We start from the raw sequence: 27113 nt of genomic DNA on the forward strand, positions 1-27113 counted from the left end.
TTAGTCTCTCTATTTTTTAAACCGGGGAATACACACAAGAGATGTGTTGCTCCACTCCTGAGCCACACCCCATCCCTGAGAAGGACAGTGATGACTCAGGGACAAGGGTAGAAAAGGACAAAGAATTGGTTCCACGTCTACTTTGTCTTTCAGGGTCACGAAGTAAGTGTGTAACAAGTTAGCATCTTCTACCCCGTCACCAAAATGGCTTGATTAGATCTTTTGCACCCAGTATGGGACTGCAGTAGAACCAAGTCATATATACCTGGGCATTTGTTACTGCCACTGGAAGGGGCAGGGGCAGAAGCCCTCCAGAGAAGCGGATGATGCTGACGACAAGCCAAAGGTCCTCAGTGCCATAGAAGACGTTCCTCTGCAGAGGCCCACAGCTCCATCACCACTCATTTTCAACTACTAATCAGAGACTTGTCCCTGAATTGTGAGCCTCCCTGCATGCCTGCTTGCCACAGACAACACTCAACATAAAGCCAATGAAGAAATGAAATGACACAAAAGGAAAGAACGTTCCCCACTCCTTCCATGATTGATTAGTACAGGCTGATTGCAGTTCCATTTGTCCCTGGGCATTTCCCAAAGATTTCACATCAAACTGCCTCTGGAAGCCAGGAAAATAGGAGAAAAAGCTCCCTTATATCTTAGTTCTCTGCTATTCATAAATGAGAATCTTGTTAATTTAGAGTTTGACAGCTGTGGTGCATTTGCAAGGCCAAGACAGCTGTCATCAGCACTCCGGCTTATTTTTCAAACAGATGTTTAATTTGACTTTAGTGCTATTGCCAATTTTTTAGGAGAAAAAGAGGGGAAAGCAGAAACAGAAATAATCATTATATTCATCATTTGGTTTCCTTTCAAAGCCTAAATCGGCGTGGTGAAGGATGACCTCAGACTCGCTCTATTGCAGTTTTGGGTGCAGGAATGGTTAGCTATCATCTACTACATGGTCCAAGGTCCGTCCTTCCTTTTTTTTTTTTCCCCCTAAAGTCAGAGGCTGTTTTGTGATAATTACACCCAGACACTGAACAAACTCTCAGCTACCCAGAAAAGCCTTCCAGAGTGCAGAAAAAATGGGAGAGTGGTGAGCATTGGGTGACTGGGCCACAACCCCAGATGAAAGCCACAGGGCTGAGTCTCGTCTTGCGGCTATGGAATCGGGAAACCAGCAAGAACAAACAGACAGAGCCCTTGGAATGGCAGCCAGGGTCTCCCACTCACTCTCTTCCTATCTCCCATGCTTCTGTGGCTCAGGCAGCTGGGTTCGTGCATGCTCACAGTGTGCAAATCGGTCTCGATGTATAAAATTAAACACATCTGTGGCTCCACGTAGAAATCTGATGAGTCAGAATGTGCTTGAACAGGCCCTGCTGTTCCAGTCCACATTGCTTGGAGGAATCTTCCTTCACACCAGCTGTGTCACTAGGTAAACCTGCTTCCCGGATCTGATTTCTCTACCTTTGCTTTTTTGTGTTTGGCTTTCAGTGGTCTCATTTGGCTCCTACTTTGTACCATCCATGGCTCTCTTTGACAATGCCTCCGTAACGGGGACAATGTATGCAATAACACACTTCCTGCATATCTCTGTACCCGTCTCTTTGTACACTGAGATGGAAGACACCTTGCCACTTTCCTTAGTCAACAACTGTGAAATGTGCTATGCTAAAGAAGAATCCATCCCAAGGAAAAATTTGGCAGATGTCCTGGATCCCAGCTCTGAAGTCATGGTTTGAAGGAAGAATGATCTACAGCTTCATCCAACTAGTGCTAGAAATAACAGGACGCTCTAAACAGAACCAAGGTGGGCTCCCAGGGCCAGTCTGACTCCTCAAAGAGGGGGCTCCACATCTTTTTAAATAGAAAGTATTCTTTGAAGATTATTAATCAGGAACTAATTCTTCCTTAACTACAGATACACCAGGCTTCTGCCATGGTGACCCCCCCCAAGAATTACAGGGAATCTTTAGGGAATTACTACATGTCTCAAAACCTCCTGGCTGTTGCTTGCCACCCCAGCCATCTACCTAGAGCTAGACTAAGGGTTCATTCCTCAGGCAATTTCTCCCCATCTTTGCTCCATACTTGGAGCCCTGTCACTTAATACTCCACATCACACCTAAGGCCAAGCCACAAAGGTTAATAAGACGTTGTTGAAAGCTTGGGGAGTGCCAGGAGGGAATTGTAGCACAGAGAAACTATAATCGGCTTCTAGATTTTGGCTGCTCCTAGGGCCCAGAAGCCCAAGCTCATCCTTGGGGAGGGGGGGGCGGGGGGGGAATCCTCTGCTCCTCATGCTTGGTGAGCATCTGGCTCTCTGCCTACCCTCCATGGCTGGTTTACTTCCCCCCAAAAGAATGCCTTTACACAAATCCCAGTTGCCCCAAACTCCAGACCCAACGCCCCTCTGGACTAGTTCGTTCAGCATTACAGATACAAAGGTAGAGTCACAAATCAGGTGACCTGAGATTGAATTCTGGCTCCACCACTTAACTAATGACATTAGGCCAGTCATTTTAAATTTCCAGGGCCTCACATGTTGTGATGAGCACTGGGTGTTATACGCAACTAACGATCATTGAACAGTACATTGAAAACTAATGATGTACTGTATGGTGGCTAACTGAACATAATAAAAAATTTTTTAAAAATTTAAAAATTTCCAATGCCTCAGATGCCTCCCCTGTAAAATGGGGATAATAATAGTACCTGCCTCATAGGATTGATGTGAGGATGAAAGTGTTTAGAACAGCATCCGGTATAGAATAAGCTCTATAAATGGCTACAAGAGTCTTGTTGTTTTTGTGATTGTTGCTTTATGTCTGCAATAAAATGAAGAACTCACATACGTGTTTCTAAGACAAAAGCAGCGGCTCATCCCTGGAAGTGAATTCCAGTTTCTGACCCTTAGGACAAAACCAGTACATTCTGAAACCTGGTGTAAAGCTTTAAGCCCTATTAGGTTTCAGTCTCATTGGGTCTGCTTTCCGTTTGTTTTTTTGCTCCTTGCCAGTTTCCATACACAATATGAAGTGCTGTTAAGAACCACATAAAACAAAATAGTCATGTTGAATTTCAGACCTCAAGACCAGGGAAAATAAAAACCAAAATCTAACATCAAGAGGAAGACCAAGTACAAATAGACATGGGCTGTACGTTCCCGCAGATTTGTAAGAGTAATGTAATGGATTGCAGCCTATTCAATAAAATGGAGAGCTGGGAGCTGTCTGATATAAATAAGTACATGTGCCACTTCAGTGAATGAACAAATAAACCAACAAAGAAATTTGGAAAAGTTGATAAGGAACAGGATGTTTATATCATCGCAAAGTCTCTGCCCTCAAGATGCTTAATAATGGCAAAGAGCCAAACAGGAATGTCTGGCAGACACCAGTGATAGGACAAATCTAAATTTAAATCACCAGCCGCCGATAGGATGCAATGAGAAGAACACAGCGTCACTTCTATGATATTCCCACTAAAGACGTATAACCTGAGTCTAATCCTGAGGAAGCGTCAGACAAGCTCAGTCATTTTATAGAATTACCTGACATGTAATCTTCAAAAAGTTTCAAAGTCATAAAAGTCAAGGAAAGACTGAGGAACCATCCTAGACATAAAATCTAAGTGCATTCTGTGATTCTAAACTAGGTCTTTTGGCAATAAAGAGACAATTTAAGTCAAAACTGGAATAAGATTTGAGGGTTGGATGTATTAATGTTAATTTCCTGTGTCTGGTGGCTGTGTGTGGTTACACAGGAGAAGGTCCTTGTTTGTAGGAAATACACAAGAAAATACTTAAGGCAACTGGACATCATTCAACCACCTGCTCGTAGATGATTCAGGGGAAAACAAGTTCTTTGTACTGTTCTTGTAAGTTTTCCTTAAGGTCGAAATGGTTTTTAATTAAATGGGCCCAGCTCAAAGGCAGGGGCTGGTGGGGTAGAAAGGAAAAAGGGAAAAGCTGCACTTGTATCTTCCCTTCTAGATTTTTCCCTTTTCTTCCTGGTTTCCTCCTCTCGGAAGGTTGGGCTAAGATGTGGATGAGAGCATGCTGGGCTCAATCAAGAATATAGGCAAGGACTCTTGCCAGGCCTGATCTCCGGGCTAAGTTCATCCATTCCTTGATTTCTTCCCGTGGCACCATAGATCTGTACCGGGCACCGTGCCCAACAGCAGGGATGCAGAGATGAGCAGGGCACAGCCTCTTGGGAACTCGCAGTGGCAGGAATAGGACTATATGGTGTAGAAGGAGCCACACTGGGAAGAGTGCAGGGCTGGGGTGGGTGGGCACCCAGCCAAGTCTGGGGTGGTGCAGAAGGTCCAGAGAGCACAGTTCATAACCTGACAAACAAGGCAATAGGCGAGAGAGAGGGAGGAGACAGAGTGTGGGATTGTCCCTAGCCCAGAGAAAGCAAGGAATGTTTGAGAACCTGCATGTGGAGCCAGATGGTGGAGCAAGAAAGAGTGCAGTTTTGGGGGGTGGGGGGGGAGCTGCGGAGGTGGTGCTGTATCCTTTCCTTCACCAAAACATCCCTTCTTGGAGCGTTCAGCTGGGTATTGCTAATTTTTCAATAACAGAAATAATAATAAATAAAATATGTGCCAACATACCTTCTTATGATGAAAGTAGTATTTCCCATTTTACAGAGGGGAAACTGAGGCACATCAAGTCCAACACTGAAAGCAGTAGAGCTGGGATTTGAACCCCAGACAGCCCAACTCCACAGCCCAAGCTTTTGCTCTGCCACTCTACTATATGAGTAGATCGTTGATGAGGCCGAGTTCTCACGAGGATTACTGGTCTTTTATAAAGAGGATTGTCTTTTATATCTAGTTCTCTAACGGTAGGGGCGAATGGGGGAGATGCTTGGGAATTGCAGTGGTTAGTACATCTTACCCACTCGAGTCCCTCTGCTCTCACCTGCTTGCAGCCTCCCCTGCCTGCACTGTCAGCAGTCGTGTGAGACCAACTGTGGGCCCAGGTAAGCCCGGAGCCAGGGCAGCTCATGATGGAGGAAGGAAACAAAGGGTCAAATCACAGAAGAAAGCTGAGGGTCAGGTCCAAGGGGCCCTCGGTGGGAAAGGCAGTCACAAGGGGGAGAAACAGGGCACCAAGCTGGATCAAGGTGAGCAGTTCAGGATGGAAACTGTAAATAAGGCAAAGGTGTATGAGGCCCCTTGGTATGTGGTGCTGTAGGTGGCCCTTGGCCTCAGTGGGAAGAAGGCAATGTGTCTTTCTCCACCCTCTAGCTCTCCTCCACAGGACTCAGTTATTCATCCTGGCAAACATTTAGTGAGCATTTACTATGTGCTGGGCTTGTGCTAGCTATGGAGAGGGAAGAAGAGAGAACAAGGCTGAGGGACTGGCACATGAATATTGATATGAGAACCTGAAATTCCAGGTTCTCTCTTAAACAAGACTGCATTTCCATTTTCACTTTAGCCCCTGGAACAAAGCCAGGAATGTGGGAGGGAAGAGCCAGACCTCCCCTTCCCCCTCCCCCACACCCCTGCCCCCCACCAGCAGCCGCTATCATGGCCATTTCTAAAATAGCTTTTTACAGAAAGCCTAATTTCTCTGGCCATCACTACAGATTCTATTCCTAATCACATTTTGCAAGATGGTTCTTGACAGATGGCAACATTGCGTTAGAGAGTTTGCCCCTTGCAGATGGGCTCTGGAGTCGGTCAGGTCAAGGGTCAAGTCCTGGCTTTACCAAGTCTGAGTGGGTTTTCCTCCCTATAAAATCGAGATGAGGAGCTAAGGCATAGTGCCCCTTTGAATTTTTTAAATAGTCTACGCTTTACAGACCACCTTCCCAATACTCTTGCAAACTTGACATCATAGTCTTCATGGGAAATTAAGGCTCAGAGAGGTACTGTGATTTGAACTGGGTCATCCGACCCTGAGTGTACAAGTGAAGATAGAAACCTGGTCTACACTTTTAAAACAGAAAGGATTTGCTGTGCTTTTGCTCCTTTTCTTTTATGATGATCAAAGTCACTGTAGACGCTGGGGACACCTACATAGACTCTCTTTGACAGTAGTTTTAGCTCGGAATTTCCTTATTGCATGGGAGTCATGAGAGTCCAGTGAAGAAAGCTGTGGTTTGTGGAGTCAGCTTCATTGGGTTCCTAATCCTGCCTCACTGATTAAGAGTTATGTAAACTTGGTCAAGATACCTGGTCCCTCTGTACCTAGGCTTTTTTCATCTGTTACAATGGTACCTACCTCACTGATGGGAGAATTAAACAAGACCATCTACGCCAGCGATTTTCAACCTTGGCTGCACATTAGAATCACCTGAGCAGCTTTTTAAAATTCACCAGTGTTGTGGTCCCCGCTCCGGAAATTCTGGTCTCCTTAGTCTAGGGTAGAATCAGGGTGTCAGCACTTTTTAGAAACTCCTCCAAATGATTTTAATGAGTAGCCAGGGCTGATGTTAAAAAGAAAAACCACAGGCGCAAAATGGTGTCACTTGGGCTAAGGCTTCAAGTCAGTAAACCAAGACTTAATACCTAACCTAACTGCAGTTACACCCCCCATAGAATATAACTTTATTTTATTATTTTTTTAGGGGGCTAGGGGCAGAGGGAGAGGAAGACACAGAATCTTAAGCATGCTCCACACCCAGCACAGAGCCTAACACGGGTCTCGACCCCATGACCCTGAGCTCATGATCTGAGCTGAAATCAAGAGTCAGACACTCAAACAACCGACTGACCACCCAGCTGCCCCCAAATAATATAATTTTTAACCAGTCCCTCGGGAATTTTCTGGTCAGCACTAATAAGGTAATCAGTTCCATGGGCCTTTTTTATCCACCAAAGGAAGATAAAGTAATTAATCTACTAAAATCCTTTTATCCCCAAATGAAGGTGACCTTACCTGAAATAATCCTTTTTTTTGCTTTTTGACTTCCTTGTCCTGCCCTTAAAAATCTTTGTCTTTCTGTAGCCCTTTGGAGCTCTTCTCTATTTGGTAGTTGGGATTTTGCCTGTTTTGTGAATTTATTAATAAAGCCAATTGGATGTTTAAAATTTATTTAGTTGACTTTTTGTTATTTAACATTGAGAACCCTTGAAGTATATAAAATCCTTACTACAGAGTGCCTGGCACATAGTAAGGACTCAGCAGATGTTAATTGTTATACAAGCTGATGATAAGGTCAAGGCCTGTGGACTCATGCTGGTGAATAGGTATGAGCATCCAGTGGGCCCAAGCCACTGGGCAATGCACTAGGGGTTGGTACCGAGATGAGCAAGAGAAAGTCCCTACTTCATAAGGTCTTAATTAACTCTTTAGTTGGGTAGAAAACACATAAATACATGACAAGTTAAATAGCAACATGAGGTTTAAAGTTGAAAGAAGAAAGGAAGATTTGGCATAGATGCTTTTCATATTGATTTAGTTCATTAATGCTCACAAGAGTGGATATTAACCCAAATCTGTAGGGCAGAAAACTGAGACATAAGCTGTAAATCATCCACTACACCCCGAAGAGGTAGATCCAGAGATCAAACCTGACTGGAAAGGTGATTCTCTTATACCATATCTTTATCATTCTGATTTCATAGTGATTATAAAGCAAAAGTAATGAACTAGTTGGGATTAGAATTTAGGAAAGTTTAAAAACAGTCCTGTATGTATGTATATATCTGTTAATCTATTTATCATTCTTTTCATTTTTCTTTCCTTCCTTCCATCCACCCATCCAATTCTGTTACCCAACATGGCCATAAAATAAGATTTTTAGGGGAGCCTGGATAGTTCAGTCTGTTAAGCGTCTGACTCTTGATCTCAGCTCAGGTCTTGGTCTCCGGGTCGTGAGTTCAAGCCCTGCATTGGGCTCCCTGCTGGGTGTGGAGCTACTTAAGAAAGAAGAAGAATATTTTTAGTTTAATCAAATATTTTGGCTAACATGCTAAACTTTGGGGTATATTTGGGGTATATTTTAAGTTAAGTGAAGTTTAAGTGAAGTTAAAAAAATTATCATTGAACTTCACTCCCAGTAAATCACAGAGGAATAGGATATGCTTTAAAGATGCTAGGGGTATCAGAGTATTTAATGCAGATTGACTACCCCGCCTAAACAGTAATACAAATAGAGGAAAACAAAATTAACATGATTAAATACATTCAGAGACTATTTATTCTGTTAATTGTTAAAATTTAGGCAACAGTCAAACTGCAAGAGGCTTGCAGCTGCAGCTCTAAAATAGCTGGTCCTCCCCTCAGCTGCTGCTAATTAATGTGATTCCCCTAATAACAGTTTTCTGATAGCAGAGAGACAGTGGTAAGTCAAAACAACTTCATTTTTATGCTGATAAGCCCTGACAACAACAACAACCAAAAGAGCCCAACGGATCCACATGGAAATGCTGCTCACTGCTGGCTTGTATGTAGTATTTCTCATGCACAGCTGACCTCCAGTGCTGGAAACTCATCACACACGTACATGGGTGTATGGGACAGCAGGGCAAGTCACATCATCACGTCAGCTACAGCTGTCCTGGGTCACAATGGGGTGATACCACAGGCCCCAGAAAGGAGCAGAAAAGTGCTCTGAACAATTGTCCATTGCCTGTGTAAGTGACATATCTTCTCTCAATTTGTCTGACACTTTTTTATCCCCGAAAGACAATTCCACGAGGCTCATTTGCACCATTCAGTATGCAGAACACCCACGGGGCAGAGTTAGCAGGACAACAGCTCAGAAGTTGCCAGTTTCTCTTCAGTCCAACCCATCTATGGTTGTCTTTGATCCATGTATTGATCCCCAGTCAGTTGCAGTTAATTGGATTTCCCAAAATATGTTGCACAAATCATAGCACTTTATTAATCAAAGAACTGGCTTGGCCTTCCTAAAGAGGATACAAGACACATGGAAAGCCAGGATCTATTAACTTTTCCTACTGACAGTCCAGCACAATATCTTCCCAAACTGAGCAAGTCAGTGGCATTAGACCTCTGGCCATGAGGGACTGCTGGTGCTCTCTGGGACAGCTTGAACAGACAAGAATCCAAGTCAGCAGGAAGTTGAATTCCAGATTTTCAGGATCAGCTACGTCAGTCCAAAGGAACACTATGCATGTCGATGCATTTGGATGTGGTGGGATTAAATAGAGTACAAAATGTCATTCACTGGAAGATCATTACCAAGTATCCTTCTAGGATAAGGATTCTGCTAGTTCATTTTCTTGAAATGTATCTTACTTTGTATCAGAAACATCATTAACATGGAGCCATCCAGAAAAATAGGGAAATGTACATCCCATTCCGATGGCATGAACTCAACCACTCGTGAACACAAAACAAAGTAGTGCCCAGGGGAAAAGTTCGATCTGTGGGTTCACCACACTGGGGGGGGGGGGGGGGGTCCAGCTTCAAAGATGTCTGTTGTGCTGCCCTCTGGAGGTGGTGACCCTCTGGTTTTACTCTTATCCTCACAGAGATGGGGAAATTGAAGCCTTCCCTTCCCTCCCTCTGTTTCTCTCCATCTCCACTGTGACTTCTGTCCCTACTCTGTGAAGGTTCTAGGCATTTCCCAGGGACACATGCTCTCAAGCTAACCATCCTCATCTCTCCAAGATACACAACATGTAAATGTGGTTACACCTTCACCTTTGCGAGAGATATTTTTATTTATTTGTTGGGTTTTAATTTATTCTTTGCCTACTTGAGGAAAAAAAGATTTGCAGTACCTTGTTCAACATGGATAAGGGGCTCACTCTTAACTCCCCCATGTCAAGAGTTAGTGAAAGTTTTTTTAATTTACCATATATTTTTCAGAAAGAACGTGTCACTTGCGTTCTTCTCTGCATTAAAATGAGGTCCCATTACTTCTCTTCTACATTATTTTTCAGAAAAATAAAGCTCTTGTCTCACTTGCTTTCTCTTTCTTTCTCTCTTTCCTTCTTCCCTTCCTCCCTCCCTCCCTCCCTTCCTTTCTTAACTTCTCTCTGAAAGTATTCTCTATGAGAAAGGGGAGAAAACAGGACAGGTCATACCCAGATTTTGTGGCCTCCATGTGTTCTCGTGTTGTTGCCCTAGAGCTCGGGGGGGGTCCAGTGTGACCATGGCATAATGCTCATCAGCTCATATGACGCAAGAATGAAGTCAGATGCTACGAGAGGGCCACAGATGTTGAAAAGAAGAAGCCTGGGACAAATCTGGAGTGAGTCAAAATGTAAGGCCTATGGGTATCTTTTGCAAAGAGTCAAAGGATGAGCAAAGTGGAACGCATAGTACAATCAGCAATGGTTTTTTTTCCATAAAGGAACTCTGTCCCGGGTTTAACTTCCTCCTGGCAGACATACCATCATCCTGCCGATTCCCAACATTGTGAAGGGATTTTGAATTCAACCCGAATGGTTCCTTTTGAGAACAATGGCTGCCATTGGCCAAACTGCCTGGCTGGAACAAAGCGAAGCAGACTTAACTGGTCTTTGTGCAGTGGGAAATGTTTCGTGACTCAGACCAGTCACTGTTTGCTGTTTACCCCGCACTCTGGGCAGCACTGCTAACACAAAGGACCTTATGCTTCTTGCCAGATCGTGGACATATGGTAGACACTCAACACGATGTGTTGAATATAAAAGAGTTGACTTTCGGGTAAAGTCAGTAATATGAAAACATATCACATCAACACACCTTCGGCGCTTTTTGCACGGAAGGCCCGACGCTCAGTGCTAGAGGGGCCAGGGCATACAAAAAAGTCCCTTCCCTGAAAAACCTCAGAATTCAGTCAGAAGTACAAAACATGAACACTCAATAAGTTAAATTGTAGTACAAGACATTGCAGTTTAAGCAAACCTCGAGTGTCCCGTGCCCAAATGCCAAATGAACAAGAAAGATCAGTGGTGTTCTAGAAACCCAGAGGAGGTCACTTCTGACAGTCCCGGTCAATGAGACTCTGAGGCAGCGGTGAGGTTAAATGGTGACAGATGGGGGGAGGCAGGAGGGGCGTGCATTCTTGGCTTATCAAGTAGCAGGGGCAGAAGCCAGGAGGGGTTGTGTGCCACACGTTCTGCACCCAGGGAAATGGCAGGGCTGAGTTCAGGTAGTTGGGCAGAGTCAGGGGGACAGTGGGGGTGGGGTGTGTGTAGCAGACCGTGATGGCAGCTTGCATCCTGGTGTTCAGGAGTGTGGACGTTTAGCCCAGAGTTTAGACCGTGATCTCTAAGTGAGAGAGGCACCTTTGTGTAGAGCCCCAGTGCTGGGGTCAAGCAAGGCAGGGTGGAGGTGGGAGGTGACATCATAGGACCACGGCACCACTCTGCCTAATAGTCGGTGAAAGGAAGTGATAATGTGCTAGAGGTGACAGTTAATCCCCTGGCAGAGTGTAGGTGAATTGGATGGGTCGGCAAGAAGAAGAGACGCCTTAGGAGGTTACTACAGTAATCATCCGGGTAGCCCTTCATTGACTCCTCCGTGCGTGTCCTTCCTCGGGCAGGGAGGGAGGTTGGGGGACTCGGGTGGGGACTAACAGGCGTGAAAAGCATGACTCCAAAATTTAGAGCAGTGCTTCTTATAGAATCTGTCCCCAAAACAATGCTCGTACTTAAATTTTGCAGACCGCTTTTTCAGGGACTCAGGAATCTTCTGAAACCCGCTCACGGGCCATGAATCCCTAGCTAAGAACCATCACCCCCACCCCCACCCCCACCCCCACCCCCACAGTCCCCAGCCCAGCCTAGAGGATGGAGACTCTCCTAACCCCCAGATCTGCTGCTCTACTGGAAGCTCCCGTTTCCACAGCAGAAAGCCCGGGGTGACAGGGAGGCTCTGGGAGGAACAGAAAGGATGTCAGGTGCCCAAGGCGTAAGGACCTTGCTCTGTCGCCTGAACTGCTTCCTTCCATTTGAGAGAACGGTGCTGCCAGTCGTGGCTTGTGGGAGCCCACAGAAAGGAGGCAGCGGAGGCCACGGCCGAGCGGGACCGAGTGGGGAAGGGGATGACTTGTATGAGCCAGCCAGGAGTGCCTTTATGATATGGAAGCATTTCCTCGAGCAGAGAGGCTGGGATGGTTATGTGATGACAGCCGTGCCCTGCCCAGAGCAGCAAGGCCCGCAAGGCACACCGGGAAGCCCAGGAGCGATGCTGCTCTTCTGTTTCTTGTCCAGTCGAGACAGGTTCTATTTCAGATCAGAGCATAGTCTGGAGAGAGAGAGCAGTTGAAGCCTTGGGTGCTTGGAACAAAAATTTAAACTTTATCTTTAGGAAAAAAAAAAAAAGCATATATGTTAGTTGGAGATTTTATTAAATAGAATGACAGTCATGCGATTTCACATATCTGCTATCCTTCATTTCAGACCCAACAGTGGTTCTGAAGCTTTTCGAGGTCAGGGACCCCTTTGGAGAAACAGAGGAAGACCGTGAACTCTTCACCAGACATATGCACTTGTGCACATCACACAAAATTTCATCATCCTGAGACTTGTCTGCGGACCCCCAGATTAAGAACCCTAGGTTCAAAGAGCCTCGGTCAGATCCTCTGCTAGTTTCCAGGCCAGCAGTGATGAAGTTCCCAGGGGTGGAGTGGCTCAGAGTACGCTGAGAGTTTATAGATGTGAAGATGTTGGAGGGAAAAGTGAGGCAGGTGCTGACCAGCAGCTTGGCTGGATGAGCCATTATCCAGCAGAATCATGGGTTCAGCCATGTCAGAGAAAAAGCGAACCCAACTGTCAGCTGTCCCCACTGGGAACACCCCAAGTACCAGTAATCATGTCATGAAATGCTGAGTAGCATGCTAAGGCTGATTAGGGGCAGGGGGAAGGGAATTTTCAGGAACATCAAACCCCAGGCTATTGTAATCTTAAGAGAAAGAGATTTTTGGCCTAAAGATGTATCGTGAGATAGTGCCTTCACCCCAGGCTCAACAATTAGATGTATTTCTCTTTGCAAGGTGAAAAAACGCCATGGATCAGTTAAGCCAGAGGGAGGAATCCATGAAGGGTCAAAAGATGCTGAAAAAATACTGATAGTTTGGTTTAAAATAATTCTAGAAAATAAGAAATGGTCGTGTTCACTACCCAGAATTGCCTACCTATCAGAGCTCCCACAACTGGGAATACATCCTGCAGTCTATTTACTTTGTCCATGTGAGTTTATTTAAGATTTTTCCAACAGATGACAAATTTCCAACCAGTGATCTAACAGATTCCCCTAAGGGTTCCCACTGTTTCCTCAGCCACAGCTTACAGGCATATAAAAGCCTCCTCCAGAGGGGGGAAAAAAAAAAAAAGGATATTTCACTCTCCTGTGTGTTCCTGTCAAACTCCCACCCACCCTGCTTCCTTTCCAGCACATCACTCTTCACACCGGTTTGTTCCTGCAGGCCTGCCTGCTCTCTTCCGAGTCAATGTGAACAGGTGCCTGTCCCTGGAGTCCTATCAAAAGTCCCGGCAAAGGGCAGAATGACCTCCCACCCACCAAATCCAGCGCATCTTTCTCTGACTCTTCTGATCAAAGCATCCCTGCCCCCACCCCCACCAGCATCCTCCAGTGGCTCCCCAGTGCCATCTCCTGGCCCAATATCTAGGGTCAGCAGAATGGGCTCTCCCTCACCTTTTGAACTACCCTCCCCTGTGCTCCCACAATGGTTTGTTCATACAAACCTCTTTGTATCAGTTAGGTGTACTTTTGAGAGGAGCACTCATAAGAAACTTGACTAATGATAACATCAACAAATAGAGGGATTTTTTTGGTTTGTTTTTGATATAACATTAAAAGGCCAGATGTAGGTGACTGCTCGGATTGTTTCTGTAGCTAAACAATGTCAGGGCCAGGGTCTCTGCTTTTTTTCTCTGCCTTTTCCTCATGGTCACAGAATGGCTGCTTTGTTTCCCACATTGTGTTTGTAGTCAAGGCTAGAAAAAAACAGGGACAGGCAAGGTAGGTCATTAATTTTTTTCAGCTGGAAAGCAAAGCTTTCTCAGATGGTCTCTCCTCCATCCTGCAAACCTCCCCTTCTGATAAAGAGGCCACATGTGGGGCACATGTACCCACTCCTCAGCTGCAAGGAAAGCTGAGGCAGTGAGAACAGGACCATTGTGACCGGCTTACCTGGTACCACCCCCCAAAGATCAGGGTTATGAAATCATGAAAGACGAAGGCATGGGTACTGAGTAGATGCCAGCACTCATTATGCAGGCTTCTGAGTCAACAGATTACTTATCTCTCTCTCTCTCTTTCTTTCCCTCTCTCTCTCTCTTGCGCACGCACTCTCTCATCAGGCTGTTGACTATTGGATGTCACACTAGGCCTTATTCATCCTTGTACCTCCACTTCCTCACACAGCTCTATGGAACCTACTCTGATAAACAAAACACGAGTAAATGAATGCCTGTCTGGTTTGAATGCCTCTCATATCTAGATTAGCTCTTTTAAAACATAATCCAGTTTTCTTTTCTTTTCACATCTCTCTTATGAAAATCAATTCCTCATTGTTAATTTCCCATTGGATTTTGGGAAGGTAAAATGTAAAGTGCTGGAGCAATAGTATTGACAAGCTATATGATAAAGATTAGGTCTGAAATTGGACAATAATAAGAGAAAAATGGAACCATGATAAGCTCGTTATCCCCAGGGTCATGGGGTCATTCTGAGAAGAAATAAACTGTGTTTAAAAATACTTCTCCAATTTTTGTTAAAATTAAAACCGGGGCTTTGTAGATATGTAAACATTGTAACGATGTTCAATGATGTGATTCAAGAGCTTGAGAAATCCAATGATCATCATACAAGGTCGGGAATGGAATGTAGTCTTGTTAAGAACCAAACAGACCTCTCAGCCAGATTCCGGTCATAACATAAGCTGTGTGTGTACGTGCAGCACTGTGGAGAGCTGGTAGCCCGGGTTAGGTATAGAAAGACTATGGATGGGGTGCCTGGGTGGTTCAGTCAGTTGAGCATCTGCCTTCAGCTCAGGTCGTGATCTGAGGGTCCTGGGATCGAGACTTGCACTGGGCTCCCTGCTCAGTAGAGAGTCTGCTTCTCTCTCTCTCTCTCTCCCCCCCCCCCCGCCCCTCCCCACTGCTCATTCTCTCTCTCTCAAATAAATAAATAAAATCTTAAAAAAGAAAGAAAGAAAGAAAAAGACTATGGATGGTGGACCTACCTAGGGACTCTTTCTGGAGTGCCGCTCTAACTGCTACAAAGTGCCCATCCCTGTTTACAGACTCAGCCTCTGTGGCATCTTTCCAAGAAGTTATTGTGATGGACCTCATTCCTACCACCTCTACCCCTACCTCATCCCAGCCAGAATTGGCCTGTTACCCCTGAGTCACCATGGCACTTGTAGATGATTCTCCACTTGGGGTTCCAACATACCATGTATTCTGAGAGTCATTTGAGAATGTTCTTTCTTAGAGTGTGGCAGCTTGTCATAGGCACACTTTCTTTAGGATGGCGTCATCTGGCCCTTATCTAACCCTATTACACCATTTTATTACCAGACTCCAGCCTGGTGGATGGTACCAATGTCAATGTCCTCACCATAACATTATACAGACTGAACTTTTACAAAATGTTACCGTTGGGGAAATTGGACAAAGTGTATGATTCCTCTGTATTATTTCTTAAAACTGCATGTGGATCTGCAATTATCTCAATACAAATTCCAAAAATTAAAAAAAAAATTCCTCCTTGCCCCTTCTGTCTTTTGTTTCAGTGGTTGACATCACCATCCCTCCCTCTAGTCACTGGGGCTGTCTCTTAACCTACCTCCCTCTGATAGCTGTCTCATCTGTAAGACAGGGATAATGGTAGCACCTACTTCATGGGATTGTTGGGAGGATTAAATGAGTTAATATTTGTGAAGGACTTGGTGTTTCATTGTTAAAGAAACAAAAAACAAATAAACTATCTTGTACTCCACCTCCTCTTTCTGCCCACGTCCTGTAAGTTACCCAGGCCTGATAAATTTTCCTACAACGTGTGTCTCAGATTCTCTATTTCCACTGCCCCAATCTTAATTCAAACCTTCAGGGCCGTCATCATTGCCTCCAGTTGGAGCCTTGCGAAGGCCAATTTAGTCACTGCTCTTCTGCCTCCTGTGGCTCCTCCATCATCTCACTCAACATTGATTTCCTGTTTCCTTTATTTGTCTCTCTCTTCTCCCACTAGACTAGGATCTCCTTACTGGAAGGCACTGTCTCTTATTCATCTTTGAGTTTTCAGCTCCTATCAGGTGTCTAACACAAAATAAGTCCTCAGTAAGTGTTTTATGAATGACTGATAATTAAGCAGGAATAATCTCATGGCAGTTACTAGCATTGCTTCTTTGCAGTAATGGTAGATGACTATTCCAGTCTCTGAGTCTATAGCTTTTGTGACCCCAAATGTAGATTATGACTTCACTGTTGGGCAGCCAGGCCAACTTTACTGTTGGCCATGAGCTGAGATGCTTCCCCAAATCCAACTCATGGGTATTGTGGATAGAGCCCTGCAGATAAGCTTTCACTTTTCTTCTCCCATGGGCACATTATGACGGGAGGCCAGGGTGCCTATTAACTCCTGGACATAGCTTCATGTCCTGACATCCACCTAAAGCCATATAAAAAACTGGGAAGAGTTTGGATCACGGAATGCACCCAGTCTCTGTTGTTTAACATGAGACCATGATCAGTTTAGTACTTGGCATCCTCGTGAAGTAAAATAAGGCACGTAGCCTCAGCCCCTGAGGATATTACCATCACTATGACTCTAATATTTTATTTCTGGGTGCTCCCACAGAGTTGTTCTTTCATTGGTAGATGGAAGTGATGTCACTGGTTATAAGCTGGACCACTTCCATGAGAAAACATCCCTGAGATTGTAGGCAAAGTTTTTAAAGCACCCCAAGAAATGTTCAGTACCAGGGATTTTACTGGACTTGGGAAGAGCGTTGGCAACCTTAGTCTGGAGACCACAAACCTGAGCTCCGTTTTGGCCATTCATTATCTCTGCCTGAAGCAGCTGACCAAGGTAGCACCCTTACTCCTCTCTCCACAAGCCAAGGAGACAGACCGGATGTTAATCATAATAATAGCTACTGTTTATTAAGTACTTTGACGTGCCAAGCTCTTGCTAGGAGATGGTGATTTAACAACAGTAAGGATAATGGCTACTACATAGTGAATATTTACTTCACGCAACAGCCATGTATTAAGGACCTTACATGAATTATCTCTATACAGCAGTGACCCAGGCACTGAAGATCCATGTGAATTTTTAAATCATTTCCTAGCCTGATTTCTCCCACGTCCTTCAGTTTCTAATATCTCCATATCCCTTTTTGGTGAGAGCAGGGGTCCAGGCCTAGCCTGAGACAGCATACCCACAACTTAGCAAACTCTAACTTTATCCCAACAAGAAAATTCCCCAAGGAAAAATAACAGCAAATGACTAAACCCTGCAGACAGAAAAGGGTCAAGTATCCAAGAGATCCAGAAATGCTCCACCACTTTAGGTTTAAAATAAAACTTTTGAAATGATTAGTAAGTTATTTAGAACCTCAATATTCCAAAGTTTGAGAAGTTAACATATGAGAAATTTAATTTAGATTCCTTAACATGCTCTCTCATGGTAAGAGAGCATTCAGTGTATCAGTGTATAAATGCTATGTAACAGGACTGCCAAATTGCAACACAGAATGGGAGAAATTTGTCATTTTGAATTGCTAAGGGAATTCTTACCAACAGTTTTCTCATCTTATAAAGCTATTATTTTTCTGAACTATAATATTTATAAATCTCAGCTGAATTTTATACTTTTGATGGGAACATCTCAAAATGAAATGCGTTTTCTCAGAACATAAATTTTCTCAGGAGTTGACCAGATGAGGAATAAAAAGAAACATCTTCTGCAACCAAGCGTACCAAATCTCGGTCTCTGCCGGCATATCCGCAAGTGAATGTTGGTCTTCCCCAGAGTTCTGGGTTCAACCTGACTCTCTTCTCACTCTGTACACTTGCCCTGGGTGACATCAGCGCCTCAGAAACTTCTGCTCCAGTGACTCACATGCCCCTGCTCCCCACCCCCCACATCCCTCCTGAGTTACAGTTCCCTATGTCTAAGGTCACTAGATCGGCCACCATCATGCCCTACAGACCACTGAACCTTAAATTCTCTCCTTTTCCCCAAACTCTGTTCCTTCTCCTTGAATCCGAGTACTACAACACTGGTAACATCAATAGAAGTAAGTAAGACAGTTCCTGCTCTCGAGAACTTTATATGCTAGTACAGGAGATAGAAAAGTAAATAGGCTGTTACAGTACAGGTTATTAAGTGCTATGGTGGAAGACACCCAAGAGGCTGTGGCTCATAGGAAGAGCACCTAACCAAGCAGCCAGTCAAGAAACCAATCTTAATGGGTATGAGTTCTGGGTAACTGAAGTAAGTGTGTGTGTGTGTGTGTGTGTGTGTGTGTGTGTGTGTGTGTGTGTGTGTGTGTGTTATGCTCATATGTGTGTTGAGACGTCACAGAAAAGGACAGAAGGAGTCCCATGGACAGAGGCCCAGGGGCAGAGATTGCAAAGGCAAATATAGTGTATGGCTTGGACAGAGTGCTCAGGAGGGATTAGATAAAGATAAAGTCAGATCAGAACAAGCCTTGTATCCCACATTTGATCTGCACAGAGTTTGAAATCCAAAGGGTATAATCCAGAGGTTTGGCCAAGCATGGGCATGGAGATGTATGCTCAGTCTTCGTGGAGAGCTCAGGTGATCATGACCCAGGCTCCAGGGAAACCCACCAAAGTCTCAGTTCTTCACAGTATGTTCCATGAGATGCTAAAATGGAGCCAAGGAAAGTCAATTTGAGGTTACATTTCATAATAACACTTACCTCACAAGCCAATTATACTTTTTATATGTGATCATCTTTAATCCCTTACAACCATGCTGGACGTAGGACAGGTCCTGAGCTTTGGAGATAGACAGGGGAAACCTCAAAACCTTGAGCGTGTTATTTACCCCCCTGCATCTCGGTCATCATCACCGGTAAAGGGGAAATTAGCTGCAAACTTTCATCTTAATCCTTCTAAAACTAAGAGCATTTTAACAAGTTTGCTTGTTAAAGTTGACCTAAACTGACAGGAAACTAAGATTTTTATTTACTGTCTTATTATGAATATTCTTACATTTTGCTACAGAATATTGATGGGTTTGATTATGGGGATGTTAATAGTATATTATCATCTTAACTTCCTAATATCTGTAAAATTCTGTATTCAAAAATGCATCTAACCTAACAGTTTTGGATGAGGAAGGAATTTGAGGAGTTGTAATATATGTAAAACATAAGATATATAAGGTAATGTACATAAAGGGCCTCCCTAGCACAGTGACTAGCACATAAGAAGGGCTCAGAAATTAGAACTATTATCAAAAAGAGAGAGTAAGCCATCATAGACTTCGTAAAACAAGGCATGAAGGAAATGAAAACATCTTATAAGAAATACATGTTTTCTATCTCTGTCCACCCACATTTTTACAATTATACTTTTGAAAATTTGGGGTGATTTAATTTTTCTAAACGTGATCATAGGCTTTGCCATTATTCTCTTATTCACAGCAGGAGGACGAAAATTCAGAGTACTTGTTACAGATGCTAACAAAGGCAGATTTGGGGAGATTCTGGGAGAGGAAACAGTACCAGCAAGGGCCCAGTAGAGTGGAAGAGGTGTTCAGATAAGAGAAAGTTTATTCCCCTTCTCAAACTCTGGAACCCAAGGAGCATGGCACAAAATGGGGACAAATGAAGTCAGAGGAGCGTTTGGGAGAAATTTTATGAAAGCCCTTGAATACAGTGGTAATTTTGCATTTTATCCTATAGGTCGGGGTTTTCAAGCCACGTTAGCAAGAGAGTTTTGTTTTGTTTTGTTTTAAGTAGATTCCACGCTGAACCCAATGCAAGGCTTGAACTCAAGATCCTGAGATCAAGACCTGCGCTGAGATCAAGAGTCTGACACCCAACTGACTGAGCCAGCCAGGCATCCCAAGTGAATTTTGTTGAAGTAGAATTTAATTTGCCTGGGAACTCTACACTGCAACCACCCACCAACTCATTTTTACTCTATGGGCCAAGTGCTCTTTTTATTTATTTTATCTTATTTTTTATTTTATTTATTTATTTATTTTTTTTAGAGAGGGGAAGAGGTGGGGAAGGGTGAGGGAGAAGGAGAAAGAAAATCTTAAGCAGGCTCCATGCCCAGCATGGAGTTCAATCTTACAACCCTGAGATCATGACCTGAGCCAAAATCAAGAGTCGGATACTTAACAGACTAAGCCACCTGGGCACCCCCAAGTGCTCTTTTTATTTTTTTTTTTTAAGATTGTATTTGCTTATTTCAGAGAGAGCACAAGCAGGGGAAGGGTCAGAGGGAGAAGCAGACTCCCCACTGAGCAGGGAGCCTGTTGTGGGGCTCGATCCCAGAACCCTGGAATCAGGACTTAAGCTGAAGACAGATGCTTAACTGACTGAGCCACCCAGGCATCCCCCAGGTGCTCTTTTTAAAAGAGCAAATCTGATTATCTCATTTCTTAGGACGCACTTGTCAAAGAGATCTTACCAAGCTTGGTGTAAAATGCCATCTCCTTGCAGACTCGGGGGTGATGTAGCCCTGTGCACCTCCCCAGCTCATCTCACACTATCTCCCTGACTTAACCACTGGTCAATTCTGCGGTGAGCCATGACCCTCCCACATCAAGGATCTTTAAAGGATGTCCTCTCCTTTGTCTCTCTCTCCCACTTGCCCTAGTGAGCTCCTACTCTTTCCAATCTAAGCCTTCTTTTCTGAGGGGAGTCTTTCCTGGCTTGGTCAGGACCCCCTGTGTTATACTCTCCCACATCCTGGGGACTTCTCTGTTCAGCACTTAATCACGGTCATGTTAAATGATTAGCTGTGGATTTAGCTGTCTGGCGCTTTCTCCCCACTATGCTGTCAACTTTGAGAATGGGAAGTGGCCCCATCTGACTTGTCCCTGGCCAGTGTCTGGCTACTAAGCAGGGGGAAGACAAACGGGAGAGGAGGCCGCTTTGGTAGGAAAGAAGATGAAGCGTTTAGTTGAAGGAAGAATGCCAAGCCTGGGCTACTTCCCACAAGTCCTTCTCCTCACCCTCCACAGGGGTCTCTGAGGCTCTTCTTGGCGGGGAACCCTCTGAAGTGGTAGATAATGGGATGCTCTGACTAACAAAAGGCTTTGTAATTTGGCTTTGGAATGCGTGTTTTCAAGAGAGTTTTCTTGGCCTGAGGAAACTTTCAGCTTGATGGTCAACAGAATGGATCAATGATCAAAGTAGCTTTGCAGAAACAAGAAGCATATTTCATTCATTTATTTCAACATCTCATCTCTCTTGGGTAAGGAAAGACTGTAAAAGACATCTGTAGCCTGGTCTGAATTTTATTCTTTTGTGCAAGACTGGGTTTAGAGTAGATGTTTCTTTGGAAAGTAGTCTTGGCCTAGGCCCACACCATAGAGAAAACTGCCTCCACGTTCTGTAGAGCCATGTACACATTGACCCCTGCCTGGGTCTGCAGTCATGTGACACAGGGCAGATCATGTGACCCTAACCCTCCTTTAGTGTGCTTAGCTGTAATGGAGCCAAGGGATCCCTTTCTCTGTGAAATAGGGCCAATCAAAGTAAAAATTACCTTTTGATTGAGTAGCGTTGCTGAAGAAAATCAACAGAAAGGGCTCGAAATCCACTGGTACCATTTCATTGCTAAGTGTTGTAGACTTCACATTACAGGAACGCTGGGTTTCAGGGTTCAACGTCTGTGAGACCAGCTGAAAATACACAGCAGAGTGGGTTAAAGGAGACGGAGTCTGTCTGTGCAGTCCTAGATTAAAGGGAAAATGTGTGCTGGCCAGAAGTAATTTTTCAGCCTCCAAATATTCTTTCCAGATTCCAGGATCCTGTGTTTGACATGTTTAAGAGAGAGATATAACAGCTGAAATTGTCTTTGTTCAGAATGTAGGAGACAGTTTCGTCTAGACTTTCAGGAAAGATAGAGAATGACATTTTCAGAGCAAATCAAAATACATTTTCAAATTCTTTTTTTCCCCTTCAGAAGAGGACCTGACATGCTTTTCTGATTTGAATTTGGTGGGTTTTTAAATGACTTCAATCATTTGATACAAAACTGGAATAAAATGAGCCACTGAGAAAAGTTACTGAAAATGCCATTAGTTCACTTTCTTACCTTAACAATAATATTAGCACCACCACCAACAGCACAACAACTAATATTTACTGAGTGGTTTCTAAGTATTGACATACATGTTTTTTTATTTAGTTCTCAGAGCAATCCCATGAGGTATGCATTATTATGAATGCCAGTTTTCCAATGAACACTGAGGCACAGAGAGTGAGGGGTGACTCGCCCAAAGCCGTACAGCCTTAGGCAGCCAGGCCAGGATCCAACGTCCCTTGAACCTCCTCTCCTCACCACTGCACTCGTATCTTCTTTCCCGACAGGGCCAGCATCGTACAGAAACGCATCATTTATTTCCAAGATGAGGGTTCTCTGACCAAGAAACTTTGTGAACAAGGTAAGGACTGCAGGTGGAGGAGGGATGAGAGAAATGGAAGGGGGCTCATTCAGTCCAACCATCCAGTGGCAGGACTTAGGTGATTGGGCTTTCTGAGCTTCTCCAGGTTCTGCTCCCTCACGTAGCACTGATTTTTAATCTGGCTGTGTGCAGTGGATAATTGGATCCGCCTTAAGCTCTAATTACTCAGCTTTGATTCCCTGGGTAGGAGATAATGTACCTTATATTGGTGTCGTCTTCTTATTTTTGTGAAACAGTGATTATTCTAAAGAGGTTCCTTGGAATAAGTCACAGGACTTAATTAAGAAATGCACAATTGTGTACCTTTAAGATGTCTTTAATCATTCTCTGGAATAATCACCGGCAGAACCTGTGAAGCACCTGGGCAACATGGGGGGATTTTCTCCAAGAAGGACAAGCAGGAGGTGGGATTGCCGACGGAGCATTGACCTTCTGAGTTTGCCACATTCAAGGACGTGGCCCTTAGGTTTGCAGGCTTATTGATGCCCTCTCCTTGGGTTGAAGGCACTCTAACAAAGCTCATGGAGATCAAGTAGACTGGCAGATCAGAGAAGAGGCTGGGATTCAGATCCAGCCTGGGTTTGAATCCTCACTCTGCCCTTCCCAGCCATGTGACTTAATACATATTTAAAATAGCACAGCGCCTCCTTGGCACACAGTAAATGCTATATATATATGTTATATATATATATAACATATATATATAATATATAATATATATATGTGTGTGTGTTAGCTATTGTTATCTGTATCCAAAAGCTTGTTTATTAATCCATCATAAAAAATTAAGACTTTTAACATCGGAGTGTTTACAAGTCATTAGAGAACTAAATAAAAATAGAAAATGTTCTACAATTATATATCTTAACTGTCTAATGTCTATTCATTTTTGCAGAATTTTTATTTGCATTTAGAGCAGTTAGCATTTTGAGAGAAATAATCTTCTCCAATTCTAGTAAATCATAAGCTACTAAGAGAAAGAAAGCTTCATATGGGTCCTCTGGGAAAATAATAATAATAGCTAATATTTTTCGAGTGCTTGCTATATGCCAGGCACTATTCTAAGCACTTCACGTGCCTTGCTCATGTGCTCTGCATAACAGCCCTATATGGTGAAGACTGTTAGATCATCCCTATTTTATAGGTGAGACATTTGAGACATGGAAAGTTTTAAAAGCTCACTTAGCATCATACAGCTAGTGGTCAAGAACAGGGTTTGGACCTAGGAGCCAGTGTTCTTAACCACTGCCTTTCTGTGAAGGGACTACATTTCAGTGCATTGTACCAAAGCATAGCTCCCTCTGGATGAGCAAGAGCAGAAACTAGGTTCTATGTGGAAGATGGCTTGGAAAGCATGAAAAGAGCAGAGGGAGAGAATTGGATGCCTGCATTAGGGTTATACCTGTCTTAGGGGCCAGAGAGCTAGAACCTGGGGGCCAGGTGCCTGGTCAGCTTCCAGGTGGACATGACCACACATGGCTTTGGGGGCCTTCCTTTTTGTATTTAATTACTCAGCCTTTTTGCTAGCACAGAACATCTTGACTATTGAGGCTCTTTGTTCCTAAAGTACGGTCCCCTTCCTGCCCTCTCTCCATGAGATGACATGCAGGTCCTGTGAGGTAGAGTCAGAGTGTTCTGGATCACACATTTATAAGCCACCTCTAGGTCTACACCCATAGATGGCTAATCACAGCCACTGTGGTCTGGTTTTGTTAGTTTGACATTCAGAGGACAGTCTTATTTCCCAGATTTGAGGGTCTTAGGAAACACTTTGCTGTCACCCCCGCATACGGACAGCAATCATTAACTAAAGTGCACTTGCCAGAGCCTCAGCCCTGATGTTGTGTGAAGCCAGACAAATATGCTAAATTCTGCAGATGCGGTGTCAAATGGCATGCAAGTCTGTATTGGTTATCACCTCTGAAGCGGAGATCCTATCAAAATGACTAAACATGCCCATGTATAAAAAGATCGTTTTCCAACAGAAACTTTGTGGGCAAAAAAAGGTCCTGCAGTCCCTGGGCTGAAGGATCATTACGTGCAGTTTTAGACCGTCCCCAGAGACAGCAGACCCATGAGGAAATCCCACAATTAGCAAAGCAGATCACCTTAAGAAAGTCTTTAATTTGTAAGCAGAGAGCAAAAGGATTTCTCTTAAATGTGTATACCTACTTAATTATCTCTAGCTCTTTCATTAAGGTCTTTACATTCTCAGCTTCCTTGGTGAGTCAGATCAAATCTATCAAGGAAGGAGAGAAAGAAACTAGTATCGAGTATTTTTTCTTAGTTGAAGCTGTGCATCCATAGGGGAAAAATTAACAACTGCAAAGATAAAAGGCAGTGGCAATCATTATTTTTTTTAAAGAAACATAAAACATTAAGTTACTTACAATTAGGAACAGAGAGACATAAAATATTCAAAAAGGTGACCTATACGAAACACATGCATGCCCATGTTTACTTGAATACCACGTCACAAATGATGAAGTGAGAGAGAGAGAGAAGGAACGCAGAGAAGGAAGGAAAATGCGGGAGAGAAGGAATAAGGAGCAAAGCAAGACTAAGGGGAGAGCTGAAAAGGAAGAAGCGAATGGATGGGGAGTAGAAATGAGAGAGGGGGCAGCTGGGGGATCAGCACGGCCAGAAGTCCCCCATATTGGGCAGGCCCTGCTGCGGTTAGCAGAAGAGGGATGAGTTACCTCTCGTCATCACCACCCTTTAAAAACCTGGTTCCTTTTCAATAGGCTTTTCCTCATAGGGAACAGTAGGTCTGTTTTTAGTTTCAAACTTGGAGCCTTATTTTTTAAATGGAAGCTAATTTTCCTTTGGAATTCCAAAAGGTTTATTGTAAGTGTATTCCCCTGAACTCCTGAATATATCTTTAAGTTTACTTCCCATATGTGAAAGCCCTTTTGAGAAGGTAAAGCTACCAATTTGCCTTATTTTGTTTTTTTGAGAGATTGCTCCGTCATCAAATGGCACCTGGGAGCTACCACTGAAACCCCCTACATGTATCTCTTAGCTTGGAATCCCTTTTTCAAAACTAATTTAGTTCTTTTATAACATAGTTGATCATAATAATAATAATGGAAATGTAAAAGGAAAAAAATCTTTAAGCGTTCCTAGTTTACGCTACCTTTCCTGAAATATATTCAATAGGGCTTGTCCCTTAACTATCAAAGTGGCTTACACAGGAATGGTACCTGGGTTTCATGTGCATTAAGCAACGGAGAGCCTGCTCCTAAGCACAGACAATGCGCGGGCCTCTTCCAAATGTACAGAAAAAAAATAGCCAAACAATGATTTCTATTTTGGGTGGTTTCAGACCTCTTCTTTGGTGCTATTTAGAAACCCTGGAGCTATATAGGGAGGCCATTTTTTAAATGCACCAGCCTTCACTTGAAAAAGCACAGAGAAACACACACACAAAAATTACTCTCATTGGTGTTTATGCAGACCTATCCAGCAGAAGGTCCTTCCTAGAGTGATACAGCACAAAGATTAAGAACCTGGACTCTGGACTCAAAAAGGCTTACCTAATTGCCTCAGTTTACTGATCTGCAAAATGGTGTTAACTAAAGTACTTACCTGCTGCAGTTGCTAGGATTAAATGAGACAGTGCATGGAAAGAGATCAGCACTTACAAGGACTCTATACAATGTAGTTATTATTACCATATTTCATACTTTTGCTCCATCCTAGAGTGCAGAATTCACTTCTTCTATCCATCACTGATTTTGCATTTTCAGACCAAAGGAACCCCGTGAATTCCACAAGGAAGACTTTTAAATGCTCTTCCTGACACTCAAAAAGATTTTTATACTGTCACTACTCTTTATATAATACTTAAGAATAAATGTCCAACTTGCAAAAAAAAAAAAAAGAAACTTTATGTTAATACCACTGGAGAAACCAAAGAAAAAGCAGCTGAAGCAAGTTGCATCTGTAAGCCATTGTTTGGTCTTGCAGGAAGCAGAACAGACTGAAAGCAACAATGCAGTTAGGGATGTGAGCTTGACAATCGGAAATACTGAATTTATTCATGTAATCTCTCTTTCCCCACTTTCGGCTATTCACAGATAAAAATGGGGGCAAAGAGGGAGTCTTGTTAAGTTTTTCCTGGCTGCTGCTGTGCTCAGAAGTAAACCTGAACTTACCAACATAGTCCTAAACCCCCACCCCTCCCAAGTCTCTGAAAGCTTGATAAGAAGGGATGTGACGCATTTAGACCCACTGTTCCCTATGAGGAAAAGCCTATTGAAAATGTGCATTTTTTACATTTTTACAATAATTTTCGGCAGTCCTTTATGCCTGTCTACTTGTTCTCACTGCTCCTCTGCAAAGCTGTTCCTTCTGGTCCTGGCAATTTAGCCCCAGAGAACATTTCTTAGAGAAAACACACACATGCATATTCCTCTTAAAATGTAGTGGGCAAGTCCTATTGTGGGGAAAAAGGGTAACAGTAAATTTTATCCCTGGTTTCCTAAATATTCAGCCTTATTGGTCCCACAGGTCTCCTCACATTGTTAGAGCAAAAAGT

At 43.6% G+C, this 27113-nt stretch overlaps 1 protein-coding gene across 2 annotated transcripts in view; it reads left to right on the plus strand.

Annotated features, from left to right (window-relative positions):
- The window catches only part of SPON1 (spondin 1), a 248970-nt gene that overhangs the window by 78223 nt on the left and 143634 nt on the right, over positions 1-27113 (plus strand). For both annotated transcript variants that reach the window (XM_027577773.1, XM_027577774.1), the window contains one exon: positions 22479-22552. In XM_027577773.1, the coding sequence (XP_027433574.1) occupies positions 22479-22552 (74 nt within the window). The remainder of the gene's footprint in view (positions 1-22478; positions 22553-27113) is intronic.

The sequence above is a fragment of the Zalophus californianus genome, chromosome 11 (assembly GCF_009762305.2).
Source record: "Zalophus californianus isolate mZalCal1 chromosome 11, mZalCal1.pri.v2, whole genome shotgun sequence".
Lineage (NCBI taxonomy): Eukaryota > Metazoa > Chordata > Mammalia > Carnivora > Otariidae > Zalophus > Zalophus californianus.